Source organism: Mustela erminea, chromosome 11 (assembly GCF_009829155.1).
Source record: "Mustela erminea isolate mMusErm1 chromosome 11, mMusErm1.Pri, whole genome shotgun sequence".
In the NCBI taxonomy this organism is placed as follows: domain Eukaryota; kingdom Metazoa; phylum Chordata; class Mammalia; order Carnivora; family Mustelidae; genus Mustela; species Mustela erminea.
Window position 1 is genome coordinate 96,454,334 of NC_045624.1, and position 25,437 is coordinate 96,479,770.

General features: G+C 34.3%; 1 protein-coding gene across 1 annotated transcript in view; it reads right to left on the reverse strand.

Annotated features, from left to right (window-relative positions):
* The window catches only part of ZPBP (zona pellucida binding protein), a 104,989-nt gene that overhangs the window by 15,073 nt on the left and 64,479 nt on the right, over positions 1-25,437 (reverse strand). Inside the window, exon 7 of the mRNA XM_032305606.1 lies at positions 20,009-20,186. Within this exon, the coding sequence (XP_032161497.1) occupies positions 20,009-20,186 (178 nt within the window). The remainder of the gene's footprint in view (positions 1-20,008; positions 20,187-25,437) is intronic.

Consider the following 25,437-nt stretch of genomic DNA (forward strand, 5'->3'; position numbering starts at 1 on the left):
AAGACCTCAGGATAAAAAATTAGTAAATTGGATTTCAGTGTTTTTCTCTCAAAACAAAAAAGCAGGCCAGTCTGGGAGAATACATTCACGCACATACAAGTTCCCCTCACTATCTGAAAGCAGAGCACACCTGGGAAACACTTTGGAAGCTGAAATGGTGCAAAGCAAAGAAGCAACTACCACTTCATGGAAGAGGAAATCCTCTTGAACCTTCTCTAGGTAAAGAAAACCTATTCTAAGGTACGTCTTTCATAAAAGCAAAGTGGCATAAAGTGAAATTTCAGATGGTAGGGAAAACCTGTATATTGGAAAGTGACTTTTGTCTATATTATATTAAGAACTCTTACAACTCAGTAAGACAAAGAACCACTTAAATAATGAGAAAGATATTTAAACAGATATTGTGTAAATGAAATACCAATGTCCAATAGGAACTTGAAAATATCTTTTTAAAAGGAAATTTTAAAATTAAAACCACAATGAGATACTACTACATACACACACACTAAAAGTGCTTAAATTAAAAAGAGTGACCATACTATGCTCTGGGAAGTATTTGGAATTAAATAACTAGAACTCCCCAACTTTGCTGGTAGAATATGAAATTGTACAGCCCTAAGAAAATAATTTGGCTTTTTTTTTTTTATAAAGTTAAACATACACTTACCGTATGACCCAGCAATCGCAGTCATAGGTATTTTCCCAGGAGAACTGAAAACATATGTCCACACAAAGACTTGTACAGGAATGTTCATAGCAGCTTTATTTGTAATGGCCTAAAACTGGAAACAACCCAAATGTCCATCATCAGGTGAATGGATAAACAGAATGTGGTATATCCATACAACGGGACACTACCCAGCAATAAACAACAAACTATTAATACATGCAATAACACTGGTGAATCTCAAAACCATTCTGCTGAGTGAAAGTATTCAAACATTATATACTGCATGACTCCACTTACAGAAAGTTATAAAAATGCAGGCTAATATATAGTGACACAAAGCATATTAAGTATTTGGGAAAGGATGTGGAAGTACTATCAATCATAAAATGGCATAAGCAAAATACAGTATTGTAGCAAAGATCCTTTTCTTGATTGTGGTGGTAGTTTCATGAATATATGCATGTCCAAGTCATTAAACTGTATAATTTCAAAATGAGAAGTTAATCCTAAGTCAATGTTGAGCCCAAACAAAGCAAATTACAGAAGTTAAAGAAGACAATGTGTATTCACGCAAATCAATGCTATCTGTCATTATTGATTACCGTAATAAAAAAGTTAGAAGACAAACATCCTGAATTGGAATAAAAAATAACCAAATTCTGATAACAGATATATCTGAGCATAAAGGAAAGACAATGGACTGTGAAAACCTAATATATAGGAGGTTTCAGCTGTTTTGTATTTAAATTGCTTTAAATCTTAGAATATGAAGTGCCAATATAAATTGAATAGATGACATATTTGTTTATTCACTGGAATGATATATGTGCATAGTTGTTTACAGTATCATTCTCTATATTTCTAGATGTTTGAAATATACCATTATAAAAAAGAGATTCATTTCCAAATAGCCATAATAATTCTCTGCCCCACACACACCTTTCCCCCAAAAGCAAAACCAAACAAAAATAAACATGTGGGTACAAATAGCTTCAAAAAGAATTAAACACCTGAGGAGAAAATCATATAAATTTTACACAAACTATTTAGAAAAAACAAGAAGAGGGAATGATTGCGATTCATTTTTTAAATAGCAGCACCCTAATACTAAAATTTTATAAATATTCTCAAAACTACAGACTGAAGTCCCTCAGGAATAGATATAAAAATCCATAACTGTTAGCACATAAAATCTGGTGATATATAGAAATTATAAATGATGGTCACATGTAGTTTATATTCCATTAACTTATATAAGGTCAGTTCAACATCTGTGTATCCATCAATGCATCATAAAATATAACAGATAAAAATACATGATTATCTCAATAGTGTGTAAAAAAATGACAAAATTCAATCTCATTCACAGTCAAAGAATAAAAATAAACAAGGAATAGAAGACAATCTCCTTCATCAATCAATGGTACCTCTGAAAAGCCTCCAACTAGTGTCACACCTAATGGGAAAGCCTGTGGGTTGTGACAAGGGATAGAGGAAAAAGATGCCAACTCTCACCACTCTGTTGAGCCCTTTTCTGAACATGTGAGGCAGACAAATGGGGCAATGGGAGATGGCAAGTAATAAAAAAAGTGAGACTGCCCTTATTCCTATGTGACATGATTAGGTATAAAAAAAAATCCCCAAAATTAAAAAAACAAAACAAAACACAAAACTCAGCACAGTAACTGTGTTTAGCAAGACCACATTAGACAAAGTTAGTATTTCTAGAAGAATATAGGAAAAATGCTTTATGAATCTGGGATAAACAGAAATTTCCTGGATAAACACAGTACCTTTGGGCCATTAAGAAAAAAATTGAGAAACTTAGTTTTATCAAAATTATAACTTCTCATATTTGAAAGATACCATTCAGAAAGTTGACAGAGAATACACACAGACTTATTTCCACAAAATATAAATAAATCTTTATAAGTCTATGTTTAGAAGAAAAATAACCTGATAAAAAGGGTAGAGGAAAATATCTGAACAACAATTCACAAAAGAATATGTATGAGAGCTCACAGAGAACATAAGATGATACTCGGTATCACCTATTGTACAGTAACGTAAATTGTACTGCAAATGAGATAGCACTGTACTCTGAGACGGATAAAACCTAAAAACATGGACAGTATCAAGATTGTAAGAATGTGCAGCAAGTGGAAATCTCATACATTGCTGAGATCATCCATGGATGAAAACCGTCCAACCAGTACTCTATAAACATGGGCGTTTCTTAACAGTTCACACATACCTTGCCATGTTACCCTACACCTTAACTCTCACGTAATTTTACCCAAGAGAAAACAATATATAACTCCACACAAAAACTCACAAAGAAATGTTCATGCATGCTTATTCACAATAGCCAAAACTAGAAACAACCCAAATGCCTATGACGAGTTGAATGGATAAACAGTTATACTTACTAAGTAGCTGTGAGTGATTATGAAGCGGTGAAAGGGAACAATTTGGGGAAAAGAAATTTCTGTATCTTTATAGTGGTATTGGTTAAATCAATGAGTAGATATGTCAGAACTCACTGAACTGTGCAATTAAAATGTTTACGCTAAAATTAAAATGTGTGCATTTATGACACCTTAATAAAGTTGATTAAAAAATATTTTCCCGAGGTGCCCAGGTGGCTCAGTTAAGTGTCCAACTCTTGATCTGAGCTCAGGCCATGACCTCAGGTCATGAGACTGCGTCCTCCATCACTCCCTATGCTGGGCCTGGAGCCTGTTTGAGATCCTTTCTCCCTCTACCCTCCCACCCACTCATTGCATTCTCTCTCTCAAAATAAATGCATATATTCCCCACAAATAAAGCTCCTAGCCCAAACAGTTTCATTGGTAAATTCTGTGAAATACTTGAGGAAAAAAACTATTAATATGCATATTAACAGTATTTTTCCTTCTTATCTATCTATAGATTAATAGTATTTTCCTTTATATATATACACACACATACATACACATGAACATATGTATCATATATACACATATATATAAATATATATGTATCATATATACACACATATATACATTATATATGTATCATATATATATGATTTTTCAGAATATGAAGTAAGAAAGAACACTGCCAATTTGTTTTTAGTGGCTGGCCTATTCATGATTGCTAAAACTGAGAAAGAAATTATAATAAAATGCGTAATATAATATACAATTCCTTAAAATAATAGCACATTAAATTCAACAACATGTAATGATGAAGTGGAGTTTGTCCAAGGAATGTAAAATTCAATACATATTTTTAAAGATTAAATATACTTTCTTGTTTTAATAAATGTGGAAAAACAGCTGACAAAATCCAACTCTCATCCATAATAAAACAGCTCAAAAACTAATAATAAATAGGAATTTCTTAATCTGATAAAGAACATGTAAAAACCAAACACTACAGTTAGCATTATACTTCAAGGTGAAATATTGTATATCTTCTAAGATTAGAAACAAGATAAGCATATTTCTTTTCATAATTTATATTAAATATTTACTCAAGGCCCCTGCAACAAGAAACTAGAAATAGGGGGTACAAATATTGACAGGAATAAGTAATACTTTATTTGCTAACCCATATGATTGTTTACATAGCAGATCAGAGGGGTCCACAAACTATTTGCAATAACTAAGTTTAGTAGATCACAGGAAGTAAATCCTACATATAAAATAATTTTTTTTAACAATCAGCAATTGAAAACAATTTTAAAAACCAATTTAAAATAGAGTAAAAATATGTAAGGCATTCTCATCAAAAATGACAAAATACTGATGAGAAATTTAAGAAGCCCTAGAGAAACAGAGATACCTCCACACTGGTTTCTATAATAGCCATAGCAATTTACATTTCCACCAAGGGTATGCAAGAGTCTATTTTTCACATCCTCCCCAACACTTATCTCTTCACTTCTTGTCTTATTGACAACAATATGATGATATCTCATTGTGGTTTTGATTTTCATTTCCCTGGTGATTAGTGATTTTGCGTACCTTTCCATATACCTGTGGGCCATTGGCATGTCTTCTGGAGAAATGTCTATTCTGGTCATTTGCCTGTTTTTTAATTGGATTACTTATTTTATGCTATTGAGTTGTAGGAGATTCCTTACATATTTTGGGGATTAAGTCCATATGAGACACATGGTTTGTAAATATTTAGTCAAAATATGGAAATAACCTAAATGCCTATCCATGAATAAATGAATAAAGAAAATGTGATTTATATATACAATGGAATATTATTCAGCCTTAAGAAAGAAGGAAATTCTACCATTTGTGTCAACATGGCTGAACCTGGAAGACATTATGCTAAGTGAAATAAAGCAAACACAGCAAGACAAATACTGCGTGATTTCACTTACATGCACAATCTAAAACAGTCAAACTCAAAGGAGCCAATGGTAGAAAGGTGGTTGCCAGGGGCTGATAAGAGGGAGAAATGAGGAGATAATATAGTTTCAGTTACACAGGATGAATTAATTTCTAGAGATCAAAATATAGCAATGTAGCTATAATAAATAATACTGTATACTTGAAATTTACTTAAGGGGTAGATAGTAAGCGATCTCACCACACACATGAATGGTACCTATGTGAGATAATGGGAGGTGATGGATATGTTAATTAGCTTGTGGCAATTATTTCACAATGTATACATATATCAAAATATCAAGCTGTATATCCTATATATAATTTTATCAATTGTAACACGATAAAGATGAAAAAATAAAACAGCTCATGAATACAAAGCCACATTCTCTCCAAGTCATCATTCTATCAGGCTTACTGAAAACATAAATTGGCCACGCTGATTCTGAAATGTATATGGAAATACAAAGGACTTTTCCAAAGGTGGCAAACACCATATATCCCATCCGAAACATTCTCAGATTGCAACCTCATTGAGCAGTAGTCTGTGTCACCTCCCTTTGAACTTGAGTAGACCTTTGTGAGTATGGCAAAAGTGACACAAGGTGACTCCTGAGGCTGGTCATAAAACACATAGCATTCCATTGTCTTCTTAGGACATAAGCTTTTAAATTCCATTGCCATACTATAATGTAATAGTCCCCAGTGCTGATGCTGGGCTGGTTTTAGTGCATATTACCATGAGTCAGTATGCAAATCCTCATGAATGAGAGGCATATGGCCAGAGTCAAGATAAAATTATTGCAATAGCAGGGAATAATCAGCCTAGACTGAACTCTGGTTCAGCCTAATAAACCTTAAAAGCAAGATCAGAAATGCTTAGACTGTTGCCAAACAACTTATCTGTGTGTGCCAGGGCAAAATTCACACACACACACACACACACAGATACACACACAAAATAGAGAAATACAGAAATATTCAATAAGCAACAAGACATACATAATGTCTGGCGTTCAGTGAAAAATCAACTATATGAGAGGCAAGAAAATATGACTAATAATAAAAAGAAAAATAAACTGCCATCTCCTCTGAATAATCAGTGAGGACTAGCAGAAAACAACATTAAAATAATTAATGTAACAGTATTCCAGTAAGTTCAAATCTTAATATATGGAAGATATAAAAAGCGTTTTTTGGAGGTCAAAACTAAGATGTGTGAGATGAAAAAGTAGATGGGGTAAGATTAATGGTCTATGAAACATTGCCAGAGACAAGATGAGTAAGTGTGAAGAGGCGATGGTATACACTACAAGCCTAAAGTAACCACTAAAATAAAAACACAGACTTGTACTTAATAAGTGAACAGCAAGATTAATGCAATCATAAACTATATTCAGTTGATTTAATCAAATGAAGAAACTAGAGAAAAAAGGGGAAAATAGGATGGGAAATAGAAAACAGTGAGATGATACGCTTAAACCTAACAATATCAACTGTCACATTAAGCTGGGTTTAAAGATCCCAATTAAAAGATATTGTCAGATTAGATTTTTTTTTTAAAAGCAGAATCAAATTTTATGTTGCCAAACTAAATACATCTTAAATACAAAGACAAATTTAAAGTAAGGAAATAGTAAACGATATAGCATAGCATGTGTACAGGTCAGTTTTTTTTTTTAAGTATTTTATTTATTTATTTGACAAAGAGAGATCACAAGTAGGCAGAGAGGCAGGAAGACAGAGAGAGGGAAGCAGGCTCCCTGCTGAGCAGAGAGCCCAATGCAGGACTCGATCCCAGGACCCTGAGATCATGACCCTAGCCGAAGGCAGCAGCTTAACCCACTGAGCCACCCAGGCGCCCCGTACAGGTCAGTTTTATGTATCAACTTGGCTAAGTAATACCTGCTAGTTATTCAGTCAAATGCTAATCTTGGCATTGCTGTGAAGGTATTGTGTAGATGTGGTTAACATTTATAATCAGTTGACTTTATTAAAGGAGATACCCTGATGGGACTGATCTACTCAGTTAAAAGGCCTAGGAGCAGAACTGAGGCTCCCCTTCCAGCAGGCCCACCCTATGGACTTTGAAATTGTTTAGCTAGCTATCAAAATCACATAAGCCAATTTCTTACAATAAATCTCTAAATATGTAGTATATATTTTACTGATTCTATTTCTCTGATGGAACCTTGACTGATAAAACCTATTAACACTAACAAAAAGAAATCTTTATTACTTATTTGGCAATGTTAACATTAAGCAAACTACTAGTCAGAGGAAGACCATTATAAGGATGATTTTATGATGATAAGGGTGTTAACATAAACAGGAGGATATAATACCCTTAACCATTTATGCACAAAATGGCAGAACTTCAAGTGAAAAAAAAAAAAAACCTGAAAGGAATATAAAAAGAAATACATACTTCATTCACTTTCGTAAGAAAGGTAAATACCCTTCTTGAAATTATTAATATAATAGACAGAAAGTCAGTAAGGATATAGGAAATTTAAAGAACATTAACAACCAAACTGACCCATTCGATATTTACAGAAGAACGGTCTACCCAATGAGGGAGAAATAATATATTTTTTTAAGATATTATTTATTTGAGAGAGTGAGTGAGAGAGAGAAAGAACGAGCAGGAGGAGAGGAAGCAGCAGACTCTGTGCTGAGCAGGGAGCCTGATGAGGGACTCAATCCCAGGACCCTGAGATCATGATCTGAGCTGAAGGCAGAAACTTGGTAATTAACTGAGCCACCCAGGTGCCCCATCTTATCATGTACACGAGATCCTACATAGGACTATCAGCTGATTTCTCAGCAGAAACCTTGCAGGCCAGAAGAAAGTGGCATGATATACTTAAAACGCTGAAGAAAAAAAATCCTATACCTGGTAGTAATGCCCTTCAAAAACCTGGGAAAAATTAAGCTATTCCCAGATAAAGAAAAGCTGAGGGAGTTCAAGATCACTATACCTGCCCTAAAATAAATGTAAAAGGGAGTCCTCCCAGTAGAAATGAGAGAATGCTAGACAGTAAGTCAAAGCCAGGTGACTATTAAAGATCTTTGGTAAGGTAAATATATGAGGAGTATAAATGTGGGTATTAGTATTATTATTTAGATTTGTAACCACATTTTTGTTTTCCGAAGGATTTAGGAGACAAATGCATAAAAATAATTACAATTTCTGTTTTGGGGCACACAATATTAAAGATATAATTTGGGACACAAATAATTTAAAGGGAATGTAGAGCTTTTGTATTTGAATAAATTTAAGTTTGTATCAGTTAACATTAGACTGTTAGAAAGTTAGGTTGTCATATGTCATCCCCATTATAACCACAGAGAAAATAGTTTTGCTATACATACAAAGGAAATAAGAAGGTAATCAAAAAGTATCACTATAATAAATCAACTAAATAGAAAAGAAGGTATGAATGGAAGAAAAAGGAACAAAAAAGTTTTAAGAAGGGGCGCCTGGGTGGCTCAGTGGGTTAAAGACTCTGCCTTCGGCTCAGGTCATGATCCCAGAGTCCTGGGATTGAGCCCTGCATCGCATTGGGCTATCTGCTCAGCAGGGAGCCTGTTTCCTCCTCTCTCTGCCTACTTGTGATCTCTGTCTGTCAAATAAATAAATAAAATCTTAAAAAAAAAAGTTTTAAGAAACACAGAAAACAAATAATAAAAAACCTGAGGTCCTTCCTTAAAAGGAATAAATTTAAATATAAGTGGATTAACCTCTTTAATCAAAAGATAGAGACCACATAGCAGATAATAAAAAATGATGTGACTACAGTTAACCATGAGACCCTCAAATGGACCTAAGATGCAGATAGGCTAAAAGTAAAAAACAAAACAAAAAACAAAAAAACAAAACAAAACAAAACAAAAAAAAACAGAGAAAGTTACAACATGCAAATAAGAACCAAAAGAAAGTTGGGGTGGATACCTAATTATCAGACGAAATGGACTTTCAGACAAAAACTGTTACAAAATAAAAGGATGAGACATTACATATTGATGAAGGACAATTCAGTTCATCAACAAGACAGAGCAATTATAAACATATATGCATCACACCTAACAACAGAGTCCCAAAATATATACAGCAAAATAATAGAATTGAAAGGAAAAAGAGTTATTCAAAATAATGACTTGAAAACCCCACTTTAAACAGTAACAACCAAACAAAAGATCAATACAGGGCTTGAACAAAACTATAAACCAACAGGACTTAAGAGACATACACAGAAGCCTGCACTAGAATAGCTAGATAAACATTTTTATCAAAGGCACATGGGACATTCTCCAGGACAGACCATAAGTTGGGCGACAAAAAAAGAAGTCAATACATTTTAAAAGATTGAAATCACTGAAGTATCTTTTCTAATCCCAAGAGAGTAAAGCTAGAAATGAATAAAGAATGAACAGTGGAAAATTCACAAATATTTGGAAATCAAACAATATATTCTTAAACAATCAATGTATTGATTAATAAACACAAAGGAAATAAATACTATGAGAGAAATAAAATTAAAAATACAATATACCAAAACTTATGGGATGCAGGAAAATATGTACTAAGAGTTTCATTTATACCCCCCAACACATACAACAAAAAAGAAGCAAGATCTCAAATTAATAAACAAGCTTAAGGTATTAGGAAAAGTGGAACAAACTGAGCACAAACAGAATGAAGGAAATAATAAAGCTTAAAGGTGAGTATAATACATATATATATATATACTACATATAATATATACAATATGGAAAAATCAACAAAACCCAAAGTTGGTTCTTTTGAAAAGATCTACAAAATTGACAACTTCATGCAGACTAAGACTAAGTGAGAAAAGACTCAAGACACTAAAATCACAATACTAGTGAATGTAGGAACATTACTACTGATTTTACTTATTACATAAATTATATATGAATAACTATACACCAACAAACTGAATAACCTAGATGAAATGGGAAAATTTCTAGAAACACATGATCCACTAAAAATGACACATAAAGAAATAAAAAATCTGAATAGATCTATAACTGAATATATAACTGGTAAGATATTGGATCAATAACCAAAAACCTGCCCATAAGGAATAGCCCAGGATTACACAGCTTCCCTGGTGAAATCTACTAAAGTTTACAAGAAGTAACACCTATTCTTTTTTCAAACTCATCCAGAAGTTTGCAGATGAAGGAAAACCCCCAGAGACTACCATTACCCTGATATCAAAATCAGACAGCACAAGAAAAATACAGTCCAATATCCCTTATGAGTATAGATGTAAAAATACTCAACGAAATACAAGGAACTAAATGCAGCAACATATTAAAGGATTATACACTATGACCAAGTGCGTTTTATTCCCAGAATGCAAGAATGATTCAACGTATGAAAATTTGATCAGTGGAATACACCAAATTAACAGAATAAAGGGAGAAAAAACCCCAACATATGCTCTTCTCAGCAGATACAGAAAAAACATCTTCCCAATGTCAACACTCATTCATGACAAAAATAATCAACTATGAATGGAAGAAAAGTTCCTAAATATGTTGAAAGCCATACATGAAAGACGCACAGCTAACATCATATTCAACTATGAAAGATTGAAGCTTCATCCCCAAGATCAAAATCAACACAGATGTCTACATTTGCCATTCATACTCAACATATTGGAAGTTCTAGACACAGTAACCTGGTAGGAAAAAGAAAAAAAAAAAGGAATCTAACTGAAAGTGAAAAATAAAATTATTTCTGTACATAGATATGATCTTACGACTCTAAAAATAACCCCTATGAGTCCAATAAACAAATTTAGCAAAGTTGCACCATATTAAGTCGATACACTCATTTCTAAAACCAACAATGAACAATTCAAGAGGAAATTTTAAAAATCATTTACAATATCATCAAAAAGAATAAAATGTTCAGAGACAAATTTAAGCAAGGAGGTAAAAGATCTGTACAATGACAACTACACAACACTGCTGAAAGAAATTAAAGAAAACAAAAACTATTGGAAAGATCTGTATTATTGGATTAGATGACTTAATATCATTAAGGTTAATATTCTAATACTACTCAAATTAATCTATAGATTCAATGCAATCCCTATCAAATAAAACCCCAATTGTGTCAGTTTTTTTTTTTTTCAGAACAAAACAAAACATCATCCTAAAATCCATACAGAAACTCAAGTATCTACAAGTAACTAGAAAATCTTGAAAAAGAAAGGGGAAATTGGAGGAATCCCATTTCCTGATTTCAAAACTTATTACAAAGCTGGAGTGTCTGGGTGGCTCATTTGGTTAAGTGTCTGACTCCTGATTTATGTTTGGGTCATGATCTCAAGAGTCCTAGGACGGAGCCCGGTGTTGGGTTCAACACGGGGCTCTGTACTGGGTGTGGAGCCCGCTTGGTATTCTCTCCCGTAGCCCCTCTCCCTACTTGATCTCTCTTTAAAAAAAAAAAAAAAAAGGAACAAATTAAAAAAATACCTTATCACCAAGCTATAGTTACCAAAACAGTGTGGCATAAACATGGGCACAAAGACCAATGGAAAAGAAGAGCAATCCCAGAAACAAACCCTCCCATACATGGTAAACTGATGTTTAACAAGAAAGCCAAGTTCATTCCATGGGTAAAGTATAGTCTTTTTTAACAAACGATTCTGAGAAACTGAATACCCATATGCAAGTGAGTAACACTGGACCCTCACCTTACATCATCTACGAAAGTCAATTTCCAGAAGCCCTACCACGATACACCACTCCCCTGTAGATTAGGTTTCAGCCTATGAATTTTGGGGGGATAAAAATATTGTCTACATCAATAAGTTTGGTGAAAGGTATCCCAAAAAGCTTTGTACATTTTTCTAACTTTCCTGAAGCCTACTATTATAGCAAAACAAAAAGTTCTAAAACTATCAAGCACCTAGATATAAAAAGAAGCAAAATATTTGTAAGACAACTGAGAACAATTACAATGGGGACACATTCACTAAAGATGTAAAGGAAGATTTTTAAATGAAGATTCATAAACATACCCATAAGCACACATGTATGCACACACACACATATCTGTAGGGTGGCCATTCTCCCCAAATAGATTTATAGATTCAGTGAAGTCATGATCAAAATCCAATAGCCATTTTTGTAGAACTTGACAAACTGACTGAAAAATTTAAATGGAGGCGCAATGGCCTCATGATGCAAAAGGACCTGCCTTATCAGAGATCAAAACTCATTAAGTTATACTAATTGGTGAAGAGATCAGTAAGTATTGTAACAAAACAAGAAGTGCTCAGAAACATATCTACCTATACAAATACAAGTGAGCACAGAGCAAAGCATGAACTTCTCAATGAACGGGCCTGTGAAATTGGGCATTCTGTGAAATGAAATCAGATTGCTTTACATAATACAGTACTACTTTACATAATATAAAACAATCCAACTGAGAGATGCTATACCACCCACTTATGCTTAAACATAAGAGTCACACTTCATTCCTCTCATCTTCTTCAAGCTTTTACAATCCATGCATAATTTTTTTTCTTGTGCCTCTTAAACACACTAAACCTATCGCATTCTCTATGGCCATGGCCAATAGTACCTTTTAAGCAGGCCATGCTAAGTCTGGCCTTTGTATGTGTCTTCTCTCTGCAGGAAAACTCAGTTCACAGATCTCTGCATGATCTGCTTCTTATCACACGGGGCTGAACTCAAGAGTCACTTTTTGAGTGAAGCCTTCCCTGAAGTCCAATTAATGTAGACTTTCAGTCCTCTGTCCAAACCCTACTTACTCTCCCTGATGGTCAGTCTCATTTGAACCCACAGCCTAGTGCATTTCCCTCCCTTCTCTTAGAACTGACATCAACAGACTCCATCACACAGGTCCCTTCCCTTTGCGTCTGGCCAGAGACGCTCCATTAGAGGACTGCAGTGCAGGGCATGTGTTCCCCTCTTGCTAGCTGTGGGTTCTCTGGAGTGACTGCCTCATCATATGCCCATAGCCTGCACCAGGCAGTCCATCTCTCCAGCACCAGCCCTTATAAGTTTCTGCACCTTCCTTCCTCCTCTTTATCCTTCAAAACTAGGGATGGAAAATGTTTCAAGCTGTTGTAGTCCTAGATGCCTCAACATACCTTACTGCCCCCCTTCACTCTGCCCAAACCTCTAACAATGGCACTTTCATTAAATGCTATTCAAAATACTAGTGAGTAGGCGTCTATTTTCTGTTTGGACCCAACTGATAAACTACAGTATATCACATCACCTTGTTGAATGTTTTTCACTGGGCCTATCACCACATGTGATGATTTTATTCACTTCTCTGTTTAGGAGTTGTTTGACCTGATGAATTTAAACATCAAGGAAGTAACTTTTTAGGTCATTCATCAATGTATCCCTAGGGCCTTACACTTAGTAATAATAAGTACCATATACATATTACGGGATTCTAACACATTTCTGGTTGGATAAAGCATAAAATGATGCCATTATTGTAATAAATTGCTGAAAGCTAAGTAGGAATTGGCTCATTGAAGGTACAGCAAGTTATTCTCTGAAGCCAGGGTTTTATTACCACAGGTTTGGAAGTGAAGAAATGAAGGGATTGCATGTGGAATTTAGAAGTACAAGTGAGAGAAATGTGAGGTGTGGACTGAAGAGACGAGGGATGGCAGTTAGGAGGAGAAGATGATTGTCTCAGGCACACACAGAAAATGGAATTCAAAGTAGATAATTGTAATAGGAATAGAGACAGAGAAATAAATTCGGGAGAAAGACACAAAAGAGAATTTAACTGTGGTGGGGGGCAGTGAGGGAGAAAGAAAGGAAAGAAAAGGGAAGAAAACCTCGTGGAATGTTGTTTGGTTCAGGAGCCTCGAGTGGGAGGGTGTGAGCCCCCCGGAGCATGCAGTGACGTGAGTAACACAGGCCTTGCTTTACTTGGCCCTTAGGGTCTGCTTTTTACTCTTTGGGAAGTGATGCTCCGAGTCCAATGAAAGAAGTTCCAACAAGTCTGTAATCACACCTTTATTGTTGGAGAGGTTAAAATAGGGTAAAAACTTTAATCTGAAATAAAATAACACACCAAAAAATATCCAAGTCAAAATGCTCACTTTCTAAAAGTAGTGCTCACATTTCTGTAAATTTGTATAAGGAATCACTGAAAAAATATAAGTTGATTAAGTGTAATTATAAATCATCTTTAACATAGTAGTAAAAACAAAAAATAATCTAAAGGTCAACATAAACAAAATGCTAAAACAATTTTATTGTTAGCTGTTTCAAATAAATAAAACTAGTACAGAGACAGCAGAGTAATACAGAACTATAACTTAATAGAAAATAATTCATAATAATTTCATTATTCCCACTGAACCATCATTAATAGCTCTATTAAAATTATAAATTTATGAAGACAAAGATCAAGTGACACTACACAGAAATCATAAGTTTGAATCATTAGAGAAAAAAACTCCTTGCAATTTTAATTTTTTTTCTTCACAGCGCTTTTAACAATGGTGTTCAAGCTGAGGGAAAAATTTAATATTGTCACATTTTATAATGAAATATAACCCATGGAGAGAAAAAAACAAGATATAAATGTACAATATGACAAATATTTCCATAGAAACCAATCTAGAAACAATGTAGGCTGTAACACAGAAAACTGGCATCTTCCCAAAATTCCTCCTGTGCCCCCACGAATCACACTCCCTTCCATCTCTCCAGAAGTCAACACTCCTCTGCTGTGTCTCATGAATGAATCTCTGTAACAGTGGTTAGCTATGCCTCAGTTGTAGATTCTGTGGTGGTTAGCTTCCTTCCCAGGAGCTGCGTTTATAAAATGTATGCGAATGCTTGTGATCCCCACTCATTGACTGCCACTCTCGTGAAGCGTTCCACTGTATGAACAGATCACTGTTTCTTCATATGCTTTACCATTAATGGACATTTGGGCTGCCTCTGGTTTGGGGCTGTTACGAAATATACAAAGATGAGCTTTCCCTAAGAGCTGAATGCCAGTCACGCAGTGGGTGTACTGCGCGTTTATTGCACTGCCAAGCTGTGTTCCAAAGTGGCAGGATCTCCATTCAGGCAGGCAGGGCGTAGCGGCTCCCCAGGGGCACTGCACCCTTTTCAACACCTAGTTGGTCACAACTGCTTACTTTCTGCCAATTTCACAGCTGTGGCAGTAGGATCTCATTCTGTTCTTAGTTCATATTTCTCTAGTTACATAAAGTTTGAACCTATTTTCACATATCCATTGATCATCTGGAATTAATCTTTTGTGAAGTAAACTTGTTAAATTTCTTTTCCTATTTAAAAAAAATTTTTTTTAATTTTTTTTTACAGGTTCTTTATTTATATGCTCTGGGTACTAGTCTTTTGTTGGTTATGTCCACTACAAATAAATTTTCTCATTCTGTGGATTATCTTTTATCTCTCTGCACTGTCCTGATAAACAGAAATACTTAATTTAGCAGAAAAATTATCATTTATTAAAATTAGTGATTTAAAAAAAATAAATTAGTGATTTTTTGTGCTTTTTTTCAGAAATTGTTTTTCTGATCCTAAAGACATGATGATATTTTCCTACATTATATTCTAAAATATTTACAGTTTTTCTTTATGTATTATGTCTATAACACCTCTGGAAGTGATTTTTGACTGGTTCCAATTTCATTGTTCTATATGGCTTGGCATTCCAGTTTTACTTCTCTGACAATTTTTGGGTTTTGTATTTAAAACATGTTATTCATTAAGCATTCACAAATTTAGCAATATTATATTATTTTATCATCTTTGGTAGATTTATCCTTTTATCATACTGTAACGCCCTCTGTGTATACAGTGAGATTTCTTGCCTTCAACTGTTTTCTCAATATCAGTTTTTTCTTTTTAATCATTATTTTTCTTGGTTTTTGGATTTAAAATTAAAACAAAGGTTGAGGGTTTGCATGTCTAAGCAGAATAAATTTCAGAGTCTAAGAGCGCTTTTAGAAGCAACTATATCTATTAAACAATTCACTTTCACTGCATAATTAAAGTACATAAGGACTTTATTACTAAAATCACTTAACAAAATCATCTCAAGATGTTTAAATACTCTAACCTGCAACCTAGTTATTTCTGACCACTCACATAGACACTATACCACTATCAAAGATCTCCTTGCTTGAGCCTTCCTGGGATTCCCAAAATTTGAATGTACAACAGCAAATCTTATGCATAAAGAAAGCAACAGAAATTAACAACATTGCATAAACTATTACTAAACTACACAATCAATCCTCAGAAGTCCGTGAAAAATAATGTTTCACTAGTAGAAGGGAAGTTTTTTTTTTTTTTTTTTTAAGATTTTATTTATTTATTTGACAGCGAGAGATCACAAGTAGGCAGAGAGGCAGGCAGAGAGAGAGGAAGGGAAGCAGGCTCCCTGCTGAGCAGAGAGCCCGATGTGGGGCTCGATCCCAGGACCCTGAGATCATGACCCGAGCCGAAGGCAGCGGCTTAACCCACTGAGCCACCCAGGCGCCCCGAAGGGAAGTTTTATATGTAGGCACTGCCTTACCAATGTTACTACTATTAAAGCACTTCCCTGAGGTATTACCAGACCAACACTAACAGGAAAGCACTTTACCAGCTGTTGCCATGCCCACACTAACACTTAGGAATCTCTAACCTCCACATGTATTAGAATCACCTAGAAAACTTGTTATAGATGTAGATGTCTGCTTCCCATACATTGATTTATTTTGACAAAAATCTCTGGGTATTTTTATTATATTATTATATTATATTATATTAGTCTGTTATATTAGACTTTTAAAACTACTGCAATAATTTAAAGAGGAAGAAAAAGAAGGTGAAGTGTGATTATTATGTCAAAAATGTTATTTAACATACAGGTGTTCTTTTTTTTTGTTTATTTTTGAGGTGATAAGAATAAAATAAACATAAAATAAACATAAAAAACAAGATATACAGGGTTATATAAAAATAACAGAAACTACAGAAATTACCAGGAAATATTTCAGAATCTTATGTTTTAAAAAAATAATCACAAAACAGTATAATACTCTAGCTGGTCTTTGGTTTTGTATTATGCTTAGGATACAATTAATGAAATTAAGAGACGTCTATGATTCACAATTTAATTAGAATCTTCTCTTTCAGGGCCAAAATGATTGACAAAATCATGCATATAATAAGCAATGCTAAATGTGAAATTAAAGAAGTATTTCACAGTGAAAATTAATTTAAAACGTTACAAAAATTAGAAAAATTCTACACAGGTAGAAATGTTAAGGCTCTACTAGTTTATAAGCAAGTAATCTTTATCTGTCATGGACAAGTAAAATTACATGAGTGAAATAAGACATCCAAAAGAAAAGACAACACCACTACTCACTTCGCCTACTGCTGAAAAAGTAAATAACCTTCTCTCACATAATGAACATTCCTGTCCTGACCAATCTCCTTTGTTAAACATAAACTCATGGTGTTTTCATTTTGGAAGTAAGTGGCTTTACAAAGTACCTCCTAGGTTTTATTTGCTCCTTCTAGTAGTCCATTTATACGCAAATGAAGCTCATTTAATACGTTAATTTTGTCCTGTAACCAGTGGCAAATATTTTATACTGCCTTCCAATTCAAAGAATGATTTAAATGTCTTTTTGGGTAGTAAAAGTTCTCTAAAAATTGAGTGATGGCCTCCTGTAAGATAGACAAAAACCACCGTGTAAGATAGACAAAAACCACTGTATATGATGGTCACATTAGACTTAACTGATTTCTGCTCAAAAAGCAAGCTCAGTCTCACTTCATTCGTCTAACAGACAATAACAGCACAAAGAAAATTCTAAATTAAAATATTTACCATATGATGGCGTGAGATGAAATTTAGCAAATCTCTAGTTAATAAGTATACTGAGCAACGATAATTATCCCATAAAATTAAAAAAATAAATTTATTTCTGTCCTCTACTCAAAAGATGTGGCTCCTGCTGCCACATTAAAGTTGAGCTATTCCACTTTGCTCTCTAAACCCCACTAAGCCTGCAGCTCTTCTCTACTCCTCCTCTAGCCCAAATTATGCAAAACTCTCCCAGAAACCTGACACTCCTTCAGGCCCTACCCTGGAAAGTAAATGCTACTACCCCTGCACCTTCAAAGACAACCTCAAGTCCAACATCATTTCAAAGCAATATCTCAACCACATTCCCTGTGACCCAGGCCATCTGTAACTCAGTTTCCTTAATATTATTTATCTCCTTTTCACGCTCTTCCCTGCAGATTAGCAGACCTCTTGTTCCTTAACTGTTCCAAGGATGAATCTCTCCTGTCTCTAAACAGACAGAGGTGGGCAGAGACCATGTTTCTGGGAGAACAAAATAGTAGGCAGAAAATATTTTTGAGACTTGTAAGTTTCATTATATACTCCCCCATGGGCTCTGTCGTCAGGAGTAAAATAACTGATGAATAACTTCATCAAACAGTACAGTGCATAACAAACCGAACGTTACAATTACATGGTAAAACAAGAAAATCTGGTAACTGTATTATTCTCCACAATTTTATAAATGCACAAAAATTTTAGTAATGAAATTTCTGTGCTTCTCAGAGAATCCTGTTATTTTATTTGAAAGAGCTATGCTTAACTATTTCGAAATTTTTGGAATTAATGAGATACAAACATTAAACTTTTTAGTTTATCTTAGGTCTTTATTAAGTGAAAATATAAATTCATTTAATAGACAGTTAAACTACCAGGTTCTGGTTCACTGTTTGGTTTTCCAGGCTTTCTTCATCATTATCTGTGCTCTGAAGTGATATACATAATTACAGACCATGAAAATAGTTAAAATTGGCATATGTGTTTTGTTTGTTTACATCTGTGTCATATTTCCTAAGATAAGTTTTCAAGTACATTTTTGTCAAATTTCATATCCTTTAACAAAAACTAACCAGAGAAAAAAACTAAAATACTGACAGAACTGAAGGAAAAAATAACACCAAAGTGAAATCTAGCCAATTAAATAAAGCAAAGCAAGAATATTTAGTGCTCTATTATATGAAAAGTATTTTGATCTAATTTAAGATTGTAGAACGAGAGGGGAAAGGAACCATCAGAGAAGACTGAATGACAATGGTACTAATTTATTGACGTTGATATCAGAAAGCCTTTAAAACAAGATTTAGAGGGGGCGCAGGTTGGGGGATGGGGCAGCCAGGTGATGGGTATTAAGGAGGGCACATGTGGTGATGAGCACTGGCTGTTATGCGCAACTAATGAATCAATGAACACTACAAACTGAACACAATAAAATAAATAAAATAAAACTGAAGATTATCTGCCTCATTCAACTTTTGAAAACAGAAATTCAAAGACACTGAATCCATGAATTAACTCATCCTAAACACATCAATTTAACTCTGTTAACAGAAAAGACAGATGAAAGCCAGAGAGTGCTCACACTCCTTAGAGCTAGGATCAAAAGTCAGAAAAAACAATCAGTAATAGAACAATTCCTGTGCTTAATTTACAAAAAGGTAAAAATATATCTCCTCTAGACTATACAAATGTAAACTCGTCAATAACTGATTCTAAACAATAACATCACTAGGCTCCTCCTAGGGTAAGTAGCTCTAAGTGACACACCTATTCTTTGAACTTCCTCCCAGACAACTGCCTAATGCTACCATCCCTTTACCGTAATGTTATTACAAAGGCTGAAATCAAGCCAGCTTTTTTCCTTTTAGATCTTCAAATTCACATAGCCTTTTCAAACACTGCTTCAAATAGGCTAGAGATATATCTAAATGACAGTAAAAATAAATAATAGGCATTCACTTAGGCATCATGAAAAGAAGTTAGTTTTCATAAATATAAACCATGAAATCACAGTTCATTACATACCACAGCATTCAGGACATTTTGGATGTTTCAGGGTATTCATTCCATACCCTGGAAAGCAGCGATTAATCCAAACCATTTGGAGAGTACCTTCAATATAGTATATTTCAGGCAATGGCTCTGCACGTCTGCCTAGAACTTCTACTTGTTGATTAAAAAATCTCTCTATAAGATTTTTAGCCTAAAATTGAAATACAATATGAGAAAATTATTATCAGAAATAAATGTAATTTTAGAACAAATAAGGGTGCTTATGTACTTAGAAGCAGTGAAAACAAATTTTTGAGGTTCTTACTTATAGTCAATGGATATAAATAACACATATAAAAATTAAAAGATTTCACCTATAAACATAAAATTTCCAAATGTACTTCAAATACAACCCAAAGAAACCATTCAGATATATAACCAACATTTTGATCCCTTTGGATTTTGAATAATATATGGCATATGAGCAAAATCAAAATAGCTCTTTGAAATTAAACATACTCTAAGAAACATACTCCAACAATTGATGTTTTTAAAAACATATACTTTAACTTTAAAAGCATATCCCCTAAAAAGGAATACCCCCACTCTTTCCACAAAGAAAAATTAGGTTTAAAAATAAGAGGAAATACAGTAAATACTAAAATTTCCAGCTCTGTTCTTCCAAAATTAAATTTATAAACTAACTAAAGCATCACCCTGATCTATAACTAATTGCCTTTCTACTTGTAATAACTATTCTGACTTGACTCCTAAAATTAAGAGGCTTATGATTTTCAGTGTTAAAGTGTGAGGTAGGGCCATGAATTCAAACCCTCTATAAGCCTGTTAGTTCTCCTCAATTTTATTGTTCTAACTTCTAATGCAGTCAGGAACATGAATGAATGGACTCATGTCAGTCTGTAGCCACCAAAGGTGTACTTCAACTTACTGATTTCTTCAAATGTCTAGCAAATTACATTCCTTGCATGAAAATTGTAAGTACAAATGTTTTTCAATACTATTGCATTTAAAGTATATACACAACTCTTATTCTATTAGTCAATTACTCACCAACTTTTTATAGTTTAAATGGTTTGCTTTTGCTTTTGATAAATCTTGGTAAATCTGTTGCTATTCATTTGGTCAAACACATAAATTTGGGTTAAGAAAGTGCTTAAGAATTAATTTGACATAAATCTGCTATCTAATTAACCATATTTAAATGCCAGACACAATTAAAAGTTTCAGAAGACACAATCATAATCACTCAGCTTCCTAATCCCACTTCCAAAGCGGGGTAGGTGGGAATCAACAATGCTAGATATGGGAAAACCTGATAGGAACAAAAATGATCATATAAATCAGATAACTATTTCTTATTTTACCTCTAAAAAAATTAAGGGATAGATCTCTTCTTTGACAAAAATAAAAATAAGGCAAAACATTCTTTATATTTAGTATGTTTATGGTTAGCATGGGGCTAATTATTTGTACCAGAGGGTGAAACTAACTGACAAATTCTCTCAGCTGGGTAAGGATTACAGATTTTAATGTAAAACACTTTCAACCAATTTGGATGATGTAAGAACAAATCATAATTATAGAAACTTTCCATAAATTAATTATCTGGCCTAAGATATAAAGAATTAATCTGACTGAATAAACATCAGCGTTTCTAGCCCATGCTACTCCCCCCTTCACTACCCCCCAGAGTACTTCAAACAATGATTAAGCATCTATGGAAGGAACATATTCTACAGTGACTGGTCACTAATCAGAGGACTAGAACAAGAAGCCATTACTGTTTCAACAATGAGTAGTCTGTAAAATACATGAATTCTGTAAGAGAGAAGTTGAGTAGCTTATTTTAAATAACACAATCTGTTCCACTGACCATGCCAAGTTAGGTAGTGAATAAAGGTGATTGGAAAAGCGTTAATATTTATTATACATTTGTCCAAAAGCTTAGAAAGCAGTAACTACTTAACATCATGGGAATTCTACAACAAGCGAAACATATCATACGTAATACGAGACCACACAGTCCAACCAGAGCTCCACTATCCACTAGGGGAGAGCTAGTATCTACAGGTGTTACAGATATTACACCTGTAAGTTAGAGTCCTCTAGAAATCTTTGGTTAGAACCTATATTTGGAAATCTCTGTGGAAAATAACTATGATAATCAAATGGGGATGGAATTAAGAAATAAAGAAGACAGAAGCTTAAAGGTATCTTGGATAAAATGAAAATATCTGTGAGTTTGCATAAAAAATACCAGTGATACTGGTGCTCTGGGAGCAAATGAAAGAATAGATATCATATCTCATATGAGAAGGTCCTAAAGGAGAACTATAAAAAAGTATTGTAAACAGAAACATAAAGCTGTCATTCTCATAGTGGAATCACTGGAACATGAATACTATGTACACATGACAGTGAACTGGGCACAGAACTATAGAGATAAAGTTCAGTTTCTTTCCTTCTTCCTTTTTTTTTTGGATAAAGCTCAATTTCAAATCAGAACAAAAGCCAACAGGAAGAAAATAAAAGCTTATGTAACAATTTAAATTCTATGAAAGTTGTAATCCATTCCAGAGATACATACTGAATCCTAACACTTCAGAAGAGAAAATTTTAACTTTGTACTGTGGGGATTACTTCAATCCTGAAGCAAAAGACAAGAGAGTCCACTCTTCATTCAGCAATGTCACTGCAGTGGTGGTTGTTCCACAAGAATTGCAACTTGCACTAGAAAAACTAGGCTTTTAAGAAGAACACTAAAGGCAAACTATATGTTTTGAAATTATGAGAGATTTAAACAGTTGTATTTAAAAGCTTTAAAGTAGCATATTTCTAATTGAAAAAAGCAAGCCACAGGCAGTAGGAGTACAAAAATGACATTTAAAACTACAGGAAAAGATTTCCACTTCCAACCATATGGTACGGTAGATATCCTGAAAAAACCTCCTGCTACAAATCACCTCACTGAACATAAGAGGACTAAGACCTTGTGTCACTATATTTCAACAATGATAGGGAATGAGAACAGAAAGGAAGACAGGAAGAAAAAGAGTGAAAGAGAGAGAGAGAAAGAGAGGCTAAAGATGAGGAGAGAACTACAAATGTAATTGTAGCTAAATTCCTTATTCATTTGATACTAATTCTAGTATTCGAGGATGTTCCAATTTAGCATCCTACAGAGTATTCTAATTTGCTAGCCTACAGAGATAAGGGGGAAAAGCCTTAAATCTGTTAAAAAAAAAAAAGACTCTAAGTAAAACAATGAACGAAGAAAAAACTTCAGCTACAAAGGGGAAATAATAAGAAAGCTTCTCTATCAAAGCTGGGGAAGGAAAAGGAAAAGGGCTGGAGTAGAACAATGGGGAAAGCAAAGACTTCTCTGTAAATTACTACACAATGATTTGCTTTCAAGAGGGAGGAAAATGGTGCTTGTACCCACTGGTCCAAAATCTAAGTGCACTGCTTCAGGGAAAAGAGAAAGATAACCTTTAGGGTAGCTGGCACGACTCTACAGCTATGGAGAAGGAGCAAAATCATAAAATACCTCCTTTAGAAGGGAGCTGGCACACAAAGTCCTAGCATTTCAGGACATTGCCCTGGGGAAAATGACTGAGTGCTCTTAAACACATGCTATGTTCTCAGCACCCAGCATGGCTCTACAGGATGGAAGAAGGAATACAACTCTAAGACATTCCCCCAGGAAAGAGCTAGAGGAACTAAGGAGGTGCTTCCAAAGAAAAGGTTTGGGAGACTCCACCCTACCCCACAAAATCTCTACTCTGGCCATTCCCTCCTAAAGCAAGAACATGAAGATAGGAAGAAGTGACAATTTCTTTACACGTACAGACACCAAACAAGGTTACCAGGATCACAAAGAAATCATGGAAGTATGACACCAGAAACAAGCAAACTAAAAAAGCTCCAACAGCAGACTACAAGGATACAAAGATCTATGAACTGCCTAACAAAGAATTCAAAATAATCTTAAAGAAGCTCAGTAAGACACAAGAAAACACAGAGAGATAATAAACAAAATTAGGAAAACAACAAATGAACAAAATGAAAAGTCCAACAAAGAAATAAAAACCATAAAAAAAGGACCAAAGAAATTTTGGTGTGAAGAATATAATGACTGAACTGAAAAATTCAACTAAGAGTTTCAATTAAGCAGAAAAGAAATCCGTGAACTCAAAAGCAGATCATTCGAAATTATCCAGTCAGAGAAGAAAAAAGAAATAAAGCTGAAGAAAGCCTACAGGACATATCTGACACCAACCAAGTCAACACACACATTATGGAGATCCTGTAAGTAAGAAAAACACAAAGAAATAGAAAGCTAATTTGAAGAAATAATATCAAAGAATTTCCTAATCCCGGGAAAATAAACAGACATCCAGGTTCATGAAGCTTAAAGAATCGCAAATGAGTTGCACAAAGGACACCAAGAAACATTATGAATTAGCAAAGCAGCTGGAGAAAAGCAACCAATCAAATAAAGGATACACCCCGTCCTATGATACTATCAGCAAATTTCTCAGCAGAAACCTTGCAGGCCAGAAAAGTGTGTAATAACACACTTAAAGTGCAGAATGAAAAAGAACCTACCAATCAAGAGTCTCTTATGGTTTGTCTCCCTCTCTGATTTCATCTTTATTTTTCCTTTCTTTCCCCTGTGATCCTGTTTTGTTTCTTAAATTTCACATATATTTTTCTTTCTCTGACTGACTTATTTCACTTAGCATAATACCCTCTAGTTCCATTCACATCATTGCAAATAGCAAGATTTCATTAGTTCTGATGGATGAGTGACATTCCAGTGTGTGCCCCTTGCGTGCACACATATCAAAAATGACCCTTTCCATTCACTACATTTGTATCTTTGGGGTAAATACCTAATAGTACAGTTGCTGGGTTGTAAGGCAGCTCTACCTTCAACTTTTTGAGGAAGCTCCATACTGTTTTCCAGAGAGGTATTCTACCACCTTGCATTCTCACCAACAATGTTTTATAGTTTTCAGAGCAAAGATCTTTTACCTCTTTGGTTAGGTTTATTCCTAAGTATATTATGGTTTTGGGTACAATCAGAAATGGGACTGATTCCTTGATTTCTCTTTCTGCAGCTTCCTTACTGTTATATAGAAATACAGATTTCTGTGTGTTGGTTTTGTACCCTGTGATTTTATTGGATTTATGTATCAGTTTTAGCAATTTTTTTAGTGGAGTCTTTTGGATTTTCTGTACAGTTTATCATGTCATCTGCAAATAGTGAAAGGATACAAAAACACTGATTTAAAGGATACATGCACTCCAATGTTTACAGCAGCATTATCAACAATAGTCAAATTATGGAAACAGTCCAAATGCCCACTGGCCAGATGAATGGATAAAGAAGATGTGGTATATATACACAATAGAATATTATTCAGCCATAAAAATGA